Genomic DNA, 18,519 nt, shown 5'->3' on the forward strand with positions numbered 1-18,519 from the left:
TCCTTCACAAGTGTGAGTTACCCACATAACTAGTATAATCCATACTATGATCCACTTCCACTCTCCCATCGGACCTAACCATGACTCTAATACCACTAATTGGGAAGTCCGTGGAGTCAAGCGCTAGAAGTGTCAATGGGATAAATGTTCAAGGTCCAAGAGACATTGACACCACATATCCACATAAAATCTTAAGGTATTAGGGCTATGAGTCATTTCTCTTATATATCCAATATTTACTCCATTTTTAGTCTATGTGAGACTTAACCACTCACACTTGAATTCTAACAATCTCTCATACAAGTGTGAGTCACTCACATCACTAACTTTGATCCACACTAGGATCCACTTCTGCTTCCCACCAAGCCTAACCATAACTCTGATACACTTGTTAAAGAGTTTGGGGAGTATCAAAAGTGTCAATGAGCCAAACGTTCAAGATCTAATATGTGGGGTCAAGGTTTCTTGAATCCATAATCATTTAGTCCATTGACACTTCCAGCACTTGCCTCCTCGGGCTCATTCGTATATTCTATTGAGATGAAAAAATAAAGTGAAGTTTTTAATGTTTGAGACTATGACGATTACAAAGAGAATGCCCAGATGGAAGTACTTTCCCTAATTTGATTTAGGGTTCATATGTATGAAGAAAATTAGAAAAACAATGATTGCGATGGCAAATCCGTCAATTGGGATGCCATGTAGACTAAAATAAATTCAGTTTGTGAGAATTAGACGATAAGAACCTATATTACACTTATTAATAAGTTAAGAGATCAAATCAATCATTTTAATATTAAGAGACTAAACTTGATCCGAGTTAAAGATAAATACAAAAAAAATAAAAATTAAGATATCAATTTTTATTCAAAATTATATCAACCGATACAATGGTAACACATAACCATAGAGATATTTTTTTTTTGGAATAATAATAATCTTTATTGCCAAAAACAAAGAAGTACACGCCGATCCTCAGATCCAGGCCCCAACCGACACGAATACAAACGATGACCACTAAACACTATTACAATACGCTGTCAATTTTCTATTCATTCTAAATCTATCCATAAGTATGTCATGAATATGTTGGCTTTGGAGCTCTTCCTTCCTCCCCTGTTGGAAACAAATCCTGTTTCTCACCCACCAAATGTGGTAAACCGTTTCAGCCAGCGCAGCTTTGAAAATGCGCATTTTGTTGCCCTTCCCTTTAGCTTGTTGCCAAGCAGTATGCTCATTCCAATCAATATGGATATACTCCAGCCCAAGCCTATTGAGAGTCTCCTTCCAAATCTTCTTTGTGATCGCACACTCAAAGAATAAATGGCCTCTATTTTCCTGCATATTACAAAACAGACAATTCCCATCAGTATAAGTCCCGTGTCTCATCAATCTGTCTTTGGTTTGCAATCTGTCCTGACAGACCAGCCAAAGAGTAAAAACAGCCCTTGGTCTAGCCATGTTTATGTACATTAACCTCCTCCAATCAACTCTTGGCTTGTCCCCACGCAGATGCTGATACATTCTTCGAGTGTTATACATATCATTGGCCTGGAATTCAACCCAAATATCATTAGACATCAATTCAGCTTTATGTTTACAAATGGACTTCATTAACCATGAACTGTTGTTGTTGGGCTGGTATTCCTCCATCCCTCTATTCTTCAAGTAGTAACTATGCATCCATTTAACCCACATTTTATCCTTCTTCTCGCTCAAACTCCATAGCAGCTTGCCAATGGTGGCTTTATTCCATTCCCCTAAGGCTATGATGTTCCTTCCACCATTTGCAATCGAATCACACACATGGTCCCATGCCACCGGCGCTCTTTTACTCTTCTCGTCATTTCCAGCCCAAATGAATCTTCTACACATGCTTTCAATGTGCCTAATGATCTTCTTGGGTAGGAGGAATATTTGCATCCAATAATTGGTTATAGCAAACACCACACTTTTCACCAACTGTAATTTACCTGCATACGACAAAAGACGGCTACACCAATGGTTAATTCTAACAGTCATTCTATCTAGCAGCCCTTGGCAATTGTTGATGGTGAGCTTTCTACAGTTCAGCGGCACTCCAAGATACTTGACTGGGAGCTGCCCCAAAGAGAATCCAGTTGCTTGCTGTAAGTTTTCTTTGGTAATGCCATCTACCCCTCCCACAAACAGCTTGCTTTTAGGAATGCTCATTTGCAAGCCAGTTGAATTTGTGAATTTTTCCACCACCTGCATAATAAGTTGTAGGGAACCAACGTCCCCTCTCGCAAAGATCACAATATCATCAGCAAAACACATGTCAATAAGCTTCAATTTTTCACATTTTGGGTGAAAATTGAAGTTTGGATTATTATTCAAGTTTTGGAACATCCTATGCAGGTATTCCATCACCAGCACAAATAAGAGGGGGGAGATGGGATCTCCCTGTCTCAATCCCCTTTTTGCTTCCAGGATTTTTGAGGGACTCCCATTGATATTGAACCGATACGAAGTAGTGGTAACACATTCCATTACCCATTTTCTGAACATCTGAGGTATTCCCATCTCTTGCATAATCTGAGCTAAAGCATTCCAGTCAACCGTATCATACGCCTTTTGGATATCCATCTGCACCATGCACCTCGGAGAAATGTTCTTTCTGTTATACCCTCTAATCAGTTCTTGAGCCAAGATGATGTTGTCCTGTATGTGTCTACCTGGAACAAAAGCAGATTGTGATTCATCCACCAGCTTACTGATCACCTTGCCCAGTCTAGTTGTTAGGATTTTTGATATTATCTTGTAAATTGTACTACAGCAAGCTATAGGCCTCATATCCTTCACAGTTTTAGCATCAGGATTTTTGGGGATAAGAGTTACCAAGGAGCAGTTGAAAACCTTCAGCATCTTTCCATTATGAAAAAATTCTTTAACTGCAGCTGTCACATCATTTTTCACAATTTGCCATGTAGCTGTGAAGAAGTAAGCGTTGAATCCATCCACCCCCGGTGCCTTATTCTTGCCTATGCTTTTCAGAGCATTCCACACTTCCCCTTCCTCAACAGGTCTTATCAGCTGACAAGCACTCTCTCTGTCAAGAGTTTTACCGTTCCTTACTGTGGTAATATCGATACATCTCAGGTTCAGGGATTTAGTACCTACCAATTTGGCATAGAATTGCAGAACTTCTTCTTCTATATCTTCTGGTTTGCTTAGGCTACAACCATTTGCAGACTCCATAGCATACATCCCCTTTTGCTTATTTCTGTCCCTCACATATGCATGATAGAAAGCATTATTCCCATCTCCTAGTTGTAGCCAATTCACCTTGGCTTTCTGCTTCAATATATTTTCCTCTGTTTGGTTCAAGTGGATGAGGTTCTCAGTATACTGCTTCACTCTCTCAATACTTTGCACATTGAACAAGTTATTATGGATACCCTTCTGTTCGTCTAGAAGCAATTGTCTGGCTTTCTGGATTTGGTCTTGAATGTCTGAGTATTGAGAGTTCATCTTCTTCAGAATCGGTTGCAATCTCAATAATTTCCTCCATAATCTGTACATATTATTGCCTATCACCTCTTCTTGCCAACTGTTCTTCACAATCTGCATATAGGTAGGCTCTTTAACACTGCAATTCAGGAATTTAAACATCGATCCCTTCCTTATCTGCTGTTGGCTAACACTAACTTTGACAGGGGTATGATCCGAGATATTAGGAGCCAAGTTTTCCACTACAGCATCAGGATACTTCTGCAACCACTGGACGTTCGACAGCATTCTATCAATTCTAGAGTGGATGATTCCTTGGGTATGTTTGTTGGACCAGGTGAAGTAGCTTCCTTTGGATACATTTTCAAACAAGCTAACTCTGTGCATCATCTCATCTAAATCTCTGTATTCTGCATAATTAACTGGTTGTCCACCAATTCTGTCCTCCTCCTTCAAGACATTATTAAAGTCCCCAATGACCACCCAGGGCCTATCCATATTGCTTCCCAGATTTTCCAACTTGCTCCACAATGTTTTCCTATGTTCCACTTGATTGAAGGCATAAATCATTGTAGCGACATAACGAAATGAGTTATCTATTCCATAAACCTCAAAGTGCAGAAATTGTTCATGAACTTGAATCATCCTGATTATCACTTCAGCTTTATTCCACAGAAGCCAGATCCTACCATTGTAGTGTTTGTCATAGTTGTCTTCAAAACACCACTTATTTCCATACTGTCTTCTTATTCCAGCAGCCTTATCTTCTTTAACTCTAGTCTCTAACAAGCCAACAATAGGAGACTTAAAAGAAGCAATGTAAGAAAATACCTCCCTGTGTCTAGCTCCTTTATTTATTCCTCTCACATTCCAAGTCACTAGCATCGTAGCCTTCTCTCATCCCCTACAGGACCTTCTCCATTCCTTAGGGGTGTGAAAGTGTTTTGATTTTCCATGGCTGAACTCTTTGGTGAATAATTCATTACTCTTTTACCTCTGTCCTTTTCTGCCACCTTAGTCCAGTCTGTGCTAGTACCCACTTCATCTACTGGTTTCTCTGCTACCATTGTGACTGGCTGAACCTCTCCACTTTGAGTTTGGTCCCCTTGTGGATGCTCTGATTTCTGTATATTCCCAACTGGTTGCCATATCTTCTTGACTTGGTGATTCATTGGCTTCTTCAGTGCACAGTCATGCCCTATTTTCAGGCATTTATGGCAATATTTGGGTACCCATTCATACTCAATACATTGTTGGACAAGCTTGTTGTTATGATCCCTGATGTTGATGCTGTTTCGAAGTTTTTGTGTAACATCTACCTCCACCAACATTCGGGCATATGAAACCCTTAGCTTCTTTGTTGTACATTCATCCATTGTAATTGGTTTTCCAATGGAGCTTGCTATCTTAGCCAAGCATTTCTCTCCCCACAGGTGCAGGGGCAATTGGGGAAATGTGACCCACAACGGCATAACCCGCAATATATCCTCTTTCATCTCAAAATCTGAGCTCCATTGTCTTAAGTATAATGGCTTCCCATAGATGAAATACGGGCCCTGAGCTAGCACATGCTCTCTATCCTCTTGGTTCCTGAATCGCACAATAAAATATCCTTCCTCGTTGTAATACAGCTCTGGTAGCGAAACCGAGTTCCAATTCTTCTCCATGAATTTCTTGACTGCATTCATTGATAGAGACTCTCCTAGAGCAAACAATATAATTGAATTCGCCCAAAACTCGAGCTCTTCTTCGACATCAGATTCTTCAATTTTTACTTCCACTTCGCCATCAACCATCATGGGTGGGGTATACTCCATGTTCACCTCTCTATTGATTCTTCTATTGCCTCTTATGACATCTACCCAGGGTTTCCTTAGTTTCATAGTCTCTGGCTCCTCAACCCCTGGCATTTCAATTTCACTCTCCATCGCCATAGAAGGTCCCATGTCCGGTATCTCCTTTTCCTTGCGATTGGCGTCTTGCCCTTCATGTTCGCCTGCTTGGGGTTCTTGTGATTCTTCATCATCCCCTACTTGCTGTTCCATAATTGCTTGAGTGACTATTGTTCGCTCCTCCCCTTTCCGTCGCGCCACCACCGCACGCCTTGGCCGGCCAACGCCACGTTTGCCCATGGTTGTTAAACCCTATCAGAGCAAAAAAAAGGAAAAAAAAAAAAAAAAAAAAAAAAAAAAAGTTATAAAAAAGTTTTGGGCAAAGATAACCATAGAGATATCTTTGACCAAAATCTTAATAATATTACATTTTTTTCCTTTTATATATCTTGTTTATTAAGAGATTTTATTCCATGACTAGGAGATCAAAATTGAAGCAATTGAATCAGTCTTACACTCTATCGTAGCTGGAGTTTTATATAATTGGGTGTCTCTTTATTGGCAGTATCAATCAATAAAAGTGCATAAAGCACACTTATTGACAAATTCAAAAATGATAATGTACCAATACTACTTAATTTACCATTATTAAGCTTAGGTTTCTTGAGGCATACATTACTAGTATAACTTAAAATACTATATTTCACAAAAAAATAGAGTGACATCATATATGAAGGAGAGTAGCAATGTTAAAGCAGTATTGTCTCTGTCTTTGCTCACTTTACTAGTATTATTGTCTCCTTGCCAGCCATGCTAAAGAAATTTCCAACCTAATCCAACTCCACCTGAGAAACAGACAAAAGTAAGAAAACAAAATAGCAAAGAAAATCAGAACAGCATAAAACTATGTCACAAGCCCATTACTGAACCAATTGAAAGCCATATGATATCCTAGTGGAATCTAAAATACCCTACAGTAGAAAAATCTACAGCACAAGTTATTTAAAAAAAGTGCAATCAAAAGGGATAGTGAAAACAGGACATGCAAACTAATCAATGTAAAAAAAGAAAGAGATTCTTATCGACTTGTGAGTGGTTAAATCGATTCTCCAACATTTGCTACTTGAGAGAGGACCCCTTACAACTCCATGCTTCCCACTTCCATTTGTTCTTTTCCTCCAAATTGTAGTAAAGGCCACTTAACCTCTCTTGTCCCTTCTTCTACATTTTCTTTTTCTTCATGATAGATATGATTTTATTATTTATAATATATGATACATAGGGTAATTCACATTATCAAATCTTAATATTAATATGAATAAATTAAATAATTATATAAGCAGTATATTTTTTTAAGAAAAAACATGATTATATATATATATATATATATATATATATATATATATATATATATATATATATATATATATATATATATATATATATATATATATATATATATATATATATATATATATATATAATATATATTAAATTAAGAGTTTAATAGATTAAATTATTAAATAAAGTTAAAAAATTAAATTAAATTTCTATTCAAAATCTAAATAAAGAGTTGGAGAACGTGGATTAACTTCATGTGACATGGTCATTTTGGTAGGGATCGACTCTAGTATTATGGCGTAACTGCCGTGTGAAACCACTTCTAGTTTGTTGCTATTTTTCTGAGAGGCATATTGGGAATTTTCTTCAATTCTCAATATCCTATATGCCAGGAATTGAGAGTTTTGTTGGTGCACTAAGTTGTACATGTTGTTTAATAGGCCATTGGCTCCTTGCATGTCTAGATTGACTTACAACCGTTGGAGGTTGTGAAAGATCTCTTGTCCGGATGATATTAGAGGTTGTAAGGGAAGTAGGTTCAAAGGTTCACTCTGATAGGACAAAAACACATGTTAAGAGGTTGGAAAAGCTTGAAATGCTCATTAGTTAACCATTGGAGGAGCCAAATCCCGCGTGTTGGAATGGAATGAGAAGTTACTAAGACTGAACCATCCATTTTCAATAGAGGAAGATGAACCCTGCCAGCTACAATAGCAGCAACAACTTTGGCAGATCGAGTGATTTTTGAATTCACCATAACTTCAGGAGTTCAATATCAAATTGTTTGGGGGGAGAGATTGATGTTTGTGAAGAATGAATTGGAGATCTGGATCCGCGATAGAGAAACCAATATTCTTTGTGGAATTTGTAGAAATTAGAAGTCGTTCCCCACAGTCGGTACCACTGTTCTATTCAAAACTAGAAATGATCGGTGAAATAATGAGGTAATGCATTGTTGCGATGAAGTTGTGCTTCCTGTGTGACAGATATGGGGTTAAACTACAAGGTTAGAACTTTAATACACAAATCAATGAAAAAAAGGAGTAATGTGAGAGTCAGAATGTATTTGAATACCTAAAATTACGCGCTTTCCTCTTTATGTAATGAAAGAAATTAAAACCGTCCACATGAGATGAGATGCATTGTGCGGGTACATGTTGGATCTAATCAGACAATGATAAATGTGTCTGGAGGGCGAAATATTGTGGTTAATTCAAATTGTTTTAAGAATATACATGTGGTATATCATAGACCCAGACGGATATATCAATTTTAGTTAGAAAAACTACTTTAAGAATATACTCGAGGGTATATCATATACCTGAGCGAATATATTTGTTTTGTTTTAGATAGTTTGTTTTAATTTTGATTTGGGTGGCTAGTGTGTCTATAAATACCACCCCTCATTGTAACTGAAACATACAAAAAATACACAATACACAATAATCTAATTTCCCTCTATCACTCTCTAGTTTTCTCTCAATTTATCATCATTTGTTAACTAACATGTGATGCGGGTTCCCCAACAAATTGGTATGAAGAGAACTGGTTTGCTCCTCAATCTCTAGCCATGGCGAATGAAAGCATTACCTCAAACCAATTCCTAGCCAATCTACCAATTTTCAAGGAAGAAAACTATGATAGATGATGTGCACATGTGGAGTCATATTCAGATTTTAGAAAGTGCTTGAAATCCAGAATGACGGTTTCTCAAAATTATAGACAAATGCTATTGAGGCACAAAGAAATGATTATCGTGAATTGAGAAAGAAAGATGAGAAATATTTATTCTTGATCCATCAGTGTGTGGATACAAATGTATTTGAGAAGAAAATCGAGCAATAAACGACCAAGGAAGCTTGGGATAGAAACTATATGGTGGAGATGAAAAGTTAAAGAAAGTGAAGCTACAATCTTTGAGGAAACAATATGAAAACTTGCAGATGAAGGATGATGAAACCATTATTGAGTTCTTCTTAAAGATGGTGGCTTTGAAAAATCAGATGAACTAATGTGGAGAAAAGACTTATGAATTATAGAAGTTAGAGAAGGTGTTGAAGGCTCATCCAGTCAAGTTTGATCACATTGTGGTGGCAATTGAAGAATAAAAAGATTTGTCAGAGATGAAGCTTGAATAACTGCAAGCATCTCTTGAGGCACATGAGATGAGATTGAAGCAAAGAGATTAAAAAAAGATATCTGAACAGACATTAGAAGTAAAGTTCTTCAAGAATATGAAAGAAAGCTCCTCAAACAACAACAAAGTGAGAGCAAAAATGGAAAAAGAAGTTGAATGATAATGACGATGCTGGTAAAGCTTCAAGAAGCCAAGGTGAAACTAGAAATAATGGTGCAAATAAAAATCAGAAAGTCAAGAAAAAGGTTAACATGAAGGAGGTCCAATGCTATTGTTGTCATAAGTTTGGTCATTATGCTCAAGATTAATACTTCAACAAAGATAATGAGGATGACAAAGATGTGGCTTAACTTTCTCATGCTGGTAGCAATGATGCTGAAGATGTCATTTTAATGGTTGCACCACATTTGCCATCAGATAAAACATATATTTGGTACCTTGATACAAGATGCAACAATCATATGACAAGCAATAAAACTGATTTGTCAAGTTAGATGAATAATTAGAAGACCAATTTGTTGTGCATATAACAACATGGTGACATCTGAAGGAATATGCAACATCAGGGTGAAAAAGAAGGATGTACATGAAGCTATCATCAATGATGTCTTGTACTTTCCTTAAATGGAAATTAACTTGATCAGTTTGGGTCAATTACTTGACAAGAATTATACAAATAATTTGGAAGAAGGGGACTCAAGGTCTTTGATGAAATGTCTAGGCTAATTCTGAAGGAATCTTTGTCAACCAACAAGACATTAAAGGTCATGATCAGTATGCTTGATCATCAATGTCTTTCATCAACCACAACTGAAGATAAAAATTGGGTTTGGCATCAAAGATTTGCCATCTAAATTTTAGGAGTCTTAGCTTGATGTACATGAAGAATATGGTGTATATACTTTCAAGGATTGAAGTTCCAAAACAATTATGTGAGGAATGTTGCATAACCAAGCAGACCAGGAAGTTATTCAAACATAATTTGCCAATGAAGTCACAACAAAAGCTTGAAATTATGATTTCAGATATGTGTGGTCCCTTTGAAGTGAAGTCATTAGGAGGTAATTGCTATTTCTTAAGCTTCACAGATGAATTATCTAGACATATGTGGTTTTACTTGTTTGAACAGAAAAGAGAAGTTTTTAGCAATTTCAAGAAATTTAAATTGCTGGTTGAAAAGCAAGTTGGAAACACTATCAAGAGGTTGAGAACTGATGGTGGTGGTGAGTATACCTCACCTGAATTTGCTAAGTTTTGTGAGAAGAAAGGTATTGAGCATGCAGTGATGACACCATACACACCTCAACATAATGACATTGCTGAAAGGAAGAATTGAAGCATCTTAAATATGGCTAGAAGCATGCTCAAACAAAGCATATGCCTAGGCACTTTTGGGGTGAAACCACTTTAACTGTAGTGTACATCATCAATATATGTCCAACAAAGAAGTTTAACAACAAAACACCTCATAAAGCATGGTCAGGGTTGAAGCCAAGTGTTGGTCATCTCAAAATCTTTGGCTCACTATGCTTTAGACATGTTCTTGAACAACTTAGAAGAAAGTTGGATGATAGAATCCAAGCTATCATTATGGTTTGATATCATTCAATAGGTGTTAAAAGTTGTTCTCACCAATTGAGAGCAAGGTGGTGATCACCAGAGAAGTGGAGCTTGATGAAAGCAAAGGTTGGAATTGACTCAAAATTCTAGAAAATCCAGTGCAAGAAGGTGAAAGTTCAAGCCACATCAAAATTACTCTGCATGATGAGGAACTGGTTGCACCAACAGAGCCTTCACAAACTTAAGGAGTGAGAAGATCAAGCATAACTAAAGCTCCATCAGTCAGGCTGAATGACTATGAGAGATTTCCTGATCAAGCAGCAATTAGAGAAAATGGTGAACTAATTGAAAAATCCATGATGAGGCATAAACCATCATTCATGTGCAAGCTCTGTAGGATGAAAATTGGAAATTTGCAATGGTTGGGGAACTTAAGGTTTTTGAGAAAAACCAAACATGGGAGCTGGTTGAGAACTCAAGCAAGAAAACAATTGATGTAAGGTGGGTTTACAAACTAAAGTTAAAACCAAATGGTGAAATCGCCAAGTACAAAGCAAATTTGCTTTCAAAAGGCTTTCTTCAAGGACATGGAGTATAATTTAATTAAGTTTATGCAACTATGGCCAGACTTGAAACTATAAGGTTGGTTGTGTCCATAACATCATATAAAGGTTGGAAGATGCACCAACTTGATGTGAAGTCGGCATTCCTCAATTGACCTTTAGAGGAAGAAGTTAATGGAAATGAGAAGCATGACAAATCTTAATTAATAAGGATATTGTGGTTAATTCAGATTGCTTTAAGAATATATCTGGGGGGTATATTCACTACTACAAATAATATATTTCATGACAACGATTTAACCTCATGTATCGAAAAACTGAGGTACAATGCCTAGACGCGCCCTATTTTTCTTTTATAAATAAAATAATATAAAATATATTATGTCGGTTATTTTGAAAACTGATGGGTAAACTTATTCAGTGTACATGCTTCGAATCTCAACAACTTTAGTTTATGTTTTTATCTCAAAGTGGTGCCTTGAATATTTTATTTTTAATCTAAGAATACAACACTTTTCACCTCGATTTTCTTTCCATCTGAGGTGAATATGTTTCTTTGATATATATATATATATATATATATATATATATATATATATATATATATATATATATATATATATATATATATATATATATATATATATATATATATATATATAGCTTTAGCTTTTAACATTCAGTTTCATTTGTCTAAACAACACAAACAAACACCTAACAAATAGCCCTTAACAAAATAGCCCTAAATAATGAGAGCCATAAACACATATCATCTTCAATACGAAGATGTTATGTGTTTAGTGCTCTCATTTCTTCTTCAGAGATCCAAATCATTTTCTTTTACTTCTTTTTTAGATATCTGGTACGTCAAACATCACTTCTCATATTGTTTTCATATTGTTGTTGTTGAAATCCGGAATCCTAAAGGTTTTCTTGTTTTTTTTGTTGTTATTGATTTTGTTTTTGTCGATGTTGTTGAGATCCTAAACCCTAGTGGTTGTTTATTGACGTTGTTGTTCTTGATGTCGTTGATTGTTTTTTTGTGTGTGTTGTTGTTTAATGTAAGTTATTGTTTTTGAGTTGAGTTTATTAAATCTATATGTTGTATTTTAGTTGTTGTTATTGTATTTGAGTTTAAGATTGATATTGATATTGAGATTATGTTTTTTGTGATTCTTTGTGCAACTCTCATCTTGTTCCGTCGAGTTGAGTTTATTATATATAATATCAATTGTTTGTTTCTCTAACTCTTCTTTGAATATATAACATATTAAATTGATTTTGGAAATAATCATATGGAAAGTTATGTTGTATCTGAAACTTATCTTACACTGATTAATGATTTTCTAACATTCTGAAACTCATTATTTATCTCATGTTGTTTTATCGTTAAAATCTCTCAAATACTTCTAGTTTTTGTTCAACTTTCTTCCATATTTTTTCATTTTTCAAAACATCAAATTTTATGTTTTCAAGAATGAATTAGGAGAAAATGAAGTGTTGAATAAAGAACATGAAACATTGAAGGATTTTAACCATAAAAGAGCATGTGATAAATGATGAGCTGCATGATGCTTCAAAATCACTAATCAATGTAAGTTGTTCTTCAAACATAACACAATTGTTCATATAATTATTTTCTAACCAATTTTGAAAAGTTATATGTTCAATATAGGGTTTTGTGAAATAAGCAATCCACATTAGATATAACAAACTCAAAATTGTTCTACCTGCCTATTTTATACCGAGGTGCAAATGTGGTATATTCATCGGTGAAATGTCAAAATCGAATGGACATATATTTTTGCCATTTCATAATTCTAAAAAGGTCTCTCCGGAGATCAAACCCATGATCTTTAGACATACCCGTCGGATTTTTTAAAACCGAGAGATGAAATGTGCATTTTTCATGATATTCTTTGTTACCTCGCTTGTGAAATAAAGGTAAAATCTCTTTTTCAACAAAGATAAAATGTGCTTTTTGTTGTAGTGGTCATAGATCCGGACGAGTATATCAATTTTAATTAGACATATTGTTTTAAGAATATATTTGGGGGTATATCATATATATATATATATATATATATATATATATATATATATATATATATATATATATATATATAATATATATATATATATATATATATATATATATATATATATATATATATATATATATATATATATATATATAATATATATATATATATATATATATATATATATATATATATATATATAATATATATATATATATATATATATATATATATATATATATATATATATATATATATATATATATATATATATATATATATAATATATATATATATATATATATATATATATATATATATATTATATATATATATATATATATATATATATATATATATATATATATATATATATATATATATATATATATATATATATATATATATATCAGTTTTGTTATAGACAATTTATTTTAATTTCGATTTGGATGGTTAATATGTCTATAAATATATCCGTCATTGTAATTGAAACATACACAAAATACATAATAATTAATAATCTCTTTTCTCTCAATCACTCTCTAATTTTCTCTCAATTATCATCATTTATCAAATAACTTGTAATCCAAATTTCCCAACTATGAATTGTCTTCTCAGATGAACGAGGGATGCTACACGCTCTTTGCCGTGCTCTTGAGCCTTTCATTCTAAACCGTGAGAACGACCCAAAACACGGTGCTTGTCAAAATAACTCATCAATATAGGTCACATCAAGTTGGTCACTGAAAAATGTTTATTAATGTAGCTATATGTGTAATCTCACATTTGGAGACAAACTTCGTTGCGTGTGTTTACTGATTAGATCTCCAATTTTGCTTCTATATGATGTTCCACTTCTGCTCAAACAGTTGTTCCATCCACTTGGGAACTGTTTGTTGTTGTGCTCACGACAGGACGGGCTTTTAAACCATTTCATTCCACAAGTAGAGATATTATTGTGCCTACACAAGTTGTGTCATGTGAATGAAAGAAACAAAATATACACTGTGCATTGTGGCTATGATAAATTAAAGTAAACTAGTTGGTGGTTCTATAATATTATGGGGTACAGAGTCCCTACTAGTATGAGTATATTGTGGTCTTTGATATTTCATTATTCGATATTGATAATGTGTTCCTGAAACATGTGTGCATTTTAATCGAAAAAATGTTATTCTTACACTATATTTTATTCTTATACTGTATTTTACTGTTCACTAATATGATAAATAATTTTTATTATCTGAACGTTTAGTAACCAATTTATAACTTTTTTAATCAACTTCATAATTTATATTAATCAATTTTGACGGCTATTCAAAATTATTTTTAATGTCTGGACGTTTATTAATCAATTTCATAGCTTCATTAGTCAATTTTTTATTTTTTATTAATCAACTTTGGTTTATCGTTAGAAATTATTTTTAATATCCGGATGTTTATTAACCAAATTCGTCACTTCATTAATCAACATTTTATATTTAATTAATCAATTTTTTTAATATTTTAAGTCACTATTCATGTATACTGTTCATGTATTATTCACATACTGTTCATAAATATATTATTTTATTTTAAAAATATACAATTCACCGTATAAATACGCTGAATAATATATATGGTGTAAGTATTTAATGTAGAAAATTGTCGAGGAATATATAACAACTATGAATTGTTTTCTCATTGGATTACATGAATGATTGATACTATGTTGGCACACCGTACCTACATGTTAGTTAATAAATCAGTTTTTACGATCAAAAGATAGTAAACAAAGTATTTATGACATGCATTTTATGTGAATCTTTCTTCAAAAATAAATAAAATCATTCATATGTTTAGTTAATTAATTAATTAAGATAAATTTTGTGTTATTAAAAATTGTATTGATAAATGAATTGTATATATAATTTTTTTCTTTGGATAAGAATAAAAAGATTGATTTTTGAAAGATATCTTATAGTGCGTGAGACATTTTTAGTGAGAAGAGAAAGAAGAGAGAATAAAAATAAAGATTGATATTATTGAATTATGATTGTACAAACTGAATTACAAAATATGTCTATTTATATACAACTAACTTGTATATTAAGTAAAAAATTCTAAACCATAATTAACTTTGGGATTGAGCTACACAAGTTGGATTATATCACAACATATCCCCTATAATCCAAGTTGTCGAACATAGCTAATCATAGTCGATCTGAACTATTCCTAATTTCTTTCTCAAATTCAGAAATTTGTCGATCTTCAAATATTTGGTGAAAATGTCAGTCAACTGTGCTTCACTTGATCAATTTCTTACTTCAAGTTTACATTGATTTACCTTCTACCTTAAGAAGTGAATCTAACTTTGATGTGCTTACTTCTTCTATGCAAAAATAGATTCTTCGCAAGATTATTGACTGACTTGTTGTCGATCTGCAACACTAGAGGTTTCTTCACTTCGACCTCAATCTCTTCTAGCACAGATCTGATCTGATCCAGATTGCTTGACACACAACATACGATCATGCTATGTATTTAGTCTCACACGATAACAATGCCACCACAAGTTTCTTTCTCGAGCACCATGAAATTAGGGCACAAAATACTTGAAAGAAATAATCAGTTGTGCTTCTTCGATCTTCCTTATCTCCACACCAACCAACATCTGAATAACAAGTAACCCTGGCTTCTTTTCTTTCAGAGTATCTTCGAAATAGAATTCCATAATTTATCGATCCTTTTAAGTATCTCATGATTCTTCTTGCAGCCTTCATGTGTGATACCCTTGGTTCACTCATGTATCTACTCACTAATCCGATTGAGAAACCTATATCAGGCCGACTGTTGCACACATATCTCATAGATTCGAAAATTTGTTTGTACAAAGTTGCACCTACTTTGTCTTCCTTTCCATGCTTTTCCAACTTCAAATTTGGTTCGACATGCAAAGATGCATGAGTCGATCATCCATCATAAATCTCTTGAGTATCTCTTTGACATACTCCATCCTAAATCTCTTGAGTATCTCTTTGAAATACTTTCTTTGATGTAGCATCATACCTTGCTTCGACATTTAAAATTTCATGCCTAGGAAATAAGATAAGTTTTCCAGATCCTACCTTTCAAATTCCCTCATCGTCAGCTATTTGAACTTCAATAAGTTCTTCAAGCTATTTCCACTTACCAGCAAGTCATCGACATATAAGCAGATGATTGTTATATCTTGTGCCACAACCTGTGCATAGACACCATACTTAGAACTGCATTTGATGAATCCCAATTTGACTAAGTATGGGTCGATCTTCTTGTTCCATGCCCTAGGTGATTGCTTAAAGCCATGGAGCGCTTTGTGCAACTTATACGCTTTCCTTGCTTCCTCTTGTATCACAAACCCATGAGGTTGTGTGACATAAGCTTCTTCGTGTAAGGGACCATTAGAAAATGTTGATTTCACATCTAAGTGAAATGTCCACCAGCCTTGCTTGGTTGCCAAGGCTACCACCAATCAAACAATGTCCAATCTTACTACTGGTGCATATACTTCAGAGTAGTCGAGTCTTGCTCTCTGAAGAAGTCCTCGACCTACCAATATCTCCCCATGTCTTTCTATTGACCCATCAACATTGTGCTTCATCTTGAACACCCATTTCACTTTGATAACTTTTGTATGTGCCGACAATTCGACTAACTCCCATGTGTTGTTTCTTTCAATTGCTTGTAACTCTTTGACCATAGAAGAATTCCATTTCATATTCTTTAAAGCCTGACTATAGTTGATTGATTCAACACCTGCAAGTAAAGCAAAATGAACTAATTCTTCATATGGTGTGAGTTCATCATCACTAGTCACTTCGTAGTCTTGAAGTCTTTCTGGACGAACTCTAGTTCTTTGAGGTCACTGGCTTGTTCTAGACATACCCTCTTTAACTTCGTCTGTGTCAGGAATGTCAGCAACTGCTTTGACTAGAATATCGGTAATTGCTTCGACTTTGACTTCACCGATTTCTTCGTCGACACAATATCTCATTAATGGCTTGTTAATTGGATCACCATAATTCCAATCCCGAGAAGAATTTTCATCAATAAAAATATCTAGACTCATCACAATCTTCTCATTGATTGGATTAAATAACATGTATGGTCCAATTTTATGATATCCTACGAGAATCATAGGTTCACTCTTGTCATCAAGCTTCCTTCTTCTCGATTCAGAACATGCTTGTAACAAATAGAGCAAAACACCTTCAGATGACTCATTGATGGTCGTTTTCCACTCCACACTTCTTCAAGAACCGTGTTCTTTAGCTTCTTGGTAGGACACCTATTCAGAATATAAACAATAGTGGAAACAACTTCACCCCATAAGGATTTTGGAAAATTCTTATGCTTCAACATGCATCTTGCCATGTCCAATATGGTATTGTTTCTTATTTATGCCATTCCCTTAATGTTGAGACGTGTAGGGAGAAATTACCTCATGATCAATACCATGTTCTGCATATAATTCTTCAAACATCTTTGATGTATATTCGCCACCTCCATCTGTTCGCAGAACCTTGATCTTCTTTTCCTATGGTTTTCGACAAGTATTTTGAATCTCTTAAAGATTACAAATACTTCGCCCTTTTGCTTGATCAAATACATCCAAAGCTTTCGACTATACTCATTCACAAAGGAGACTAAATACATGTTTCCACCAATGTTATGATCCTTAAACATGCTACATACATATGAATGTACTACTTCTAGTATGCAAGAGGATCACATTGGCTTAGTCGAAATGAAAGATTTTCTGGATTGCTTTCCGACTAAGCAACCTTTACAGAGTTTGTCAGGCATCTCAAGACTTTGTATACCAATTACCATATCTTGAGTAATCAGTTAATTGAGTGATGGAAAGTTCAAATGTCCAAAGCTCAAATGCCACAACCAACTATGCTTATGGTCGATTTTTTTTAGACATCGTACTTCAGTCCAACTGATCAAGGTTTTGAATGTCATATTCTTCGACAAAGGAGATTTCAAGACCAAATTATTCTGAGTGTCGACCTGTTCCAAGGCTCCATCTATCATAAGCACTGAGAAACCTTTTTCGACTAGTTGTCCAACATTTAACATATTACACTTCATTCTAGATACATAGAGTACATCTTTGATAATAACTTTTTCTCTATTTCTCCTTTGAATAACTATGTTGCCAGTACCTTATGCTTGCAACGAGCTATTATCAACAAGATTGACCTTGCTCTTTCTCGACAAGTCGAAATCTGCTAACCACACTTTTCGACTAGTCATGCGATTCGAGCAGCTCGAGTCGAAGAACCAAATCTTGGAGTCGACATGGTCAGTTGTAACTGCATCCATAACCACCTATCTGCAACAATTCATACTTCTGTCGCAAAGTCTACAATTTGACGACTTTGAATTTTTCACATCCTTCATATTACTTGACAAGAATATTACATGTCTCCTTCGATGATTCAGCATGAGAGATCTTGTCGAAATTCGCCGAATCTACAGCTGATTGAATGCAATACACGACCTTACAGACTTTCTTCTTTGCATCCTTGTTTGTGACTCTCTGA

The 18,519-nt window shown here is 34.4% G+C and overlaps 1 protein-coding gene across 1 annotated transcript; it reads right to left on the minus strand.

Annotated features, from left to right (window-relative positions):
• Positions 1-1,017: 1,017 nt before the first annotated feature.
• On the minus strand, positions 1,018-17,069 carry LOC127130573 (uncharacterized). The gene is made up of 5 exons (XM_051059555.1): positions 16,853-17,069; positions 16,521-16,723; positions 16,119-16,169; positions 4,466-5,615; positions 1,018-4,253 (listed from the first exon to the last, which is right to left on the minus strand). Exons 1-5 carry the CDS (start codon positions 17,067-17,069, stop codon positions 1,018-1,020), a joined length of 4,857 nt encoding a protein of 1,618 aa, XP_050915512.1.
• Positions 17,070-18,519: the final 1,450 nt, after the last annotated feature.

Source organism: Lathyrus oleraceus, chromosome 3, assembly GCF_024323335.1.
Source record: "Lathyrus oleraceus cultivar Zhongwan6 chromosome 3, CAAS_Psat_ZW6_1.0, whole genome shotgun sequence".
NCBI lineage: Eukaryota > Viridiplantae > Streptophyta > Magnoliopsida > Fabales > Fabaceae > Lathyrus > Lathyrus oleraceus.

Coding starts and splice junctions, on each gene's coding strand:
- LOC127130573 (XM_051059555.1), bottom strand. CDS start 17,069: ATGTTATTTAATCCAATCAATGAGAAGATTGTGATGAGTCTAGATATT. Junction 16,170..16,520: donor AAAGACATGGGGAGATATTG/GTAGGTCGAGGA, acceptor GTCTATGCACAG/GTTGTGGCACAAGATATAAC. Junction 5,616..16,118: donor TATATGTCGATGACTTGCTG/GTAAGTGGAAAT, acceptor TTGCTCTGATAG/GGTTTAACAACCATGGGCAA.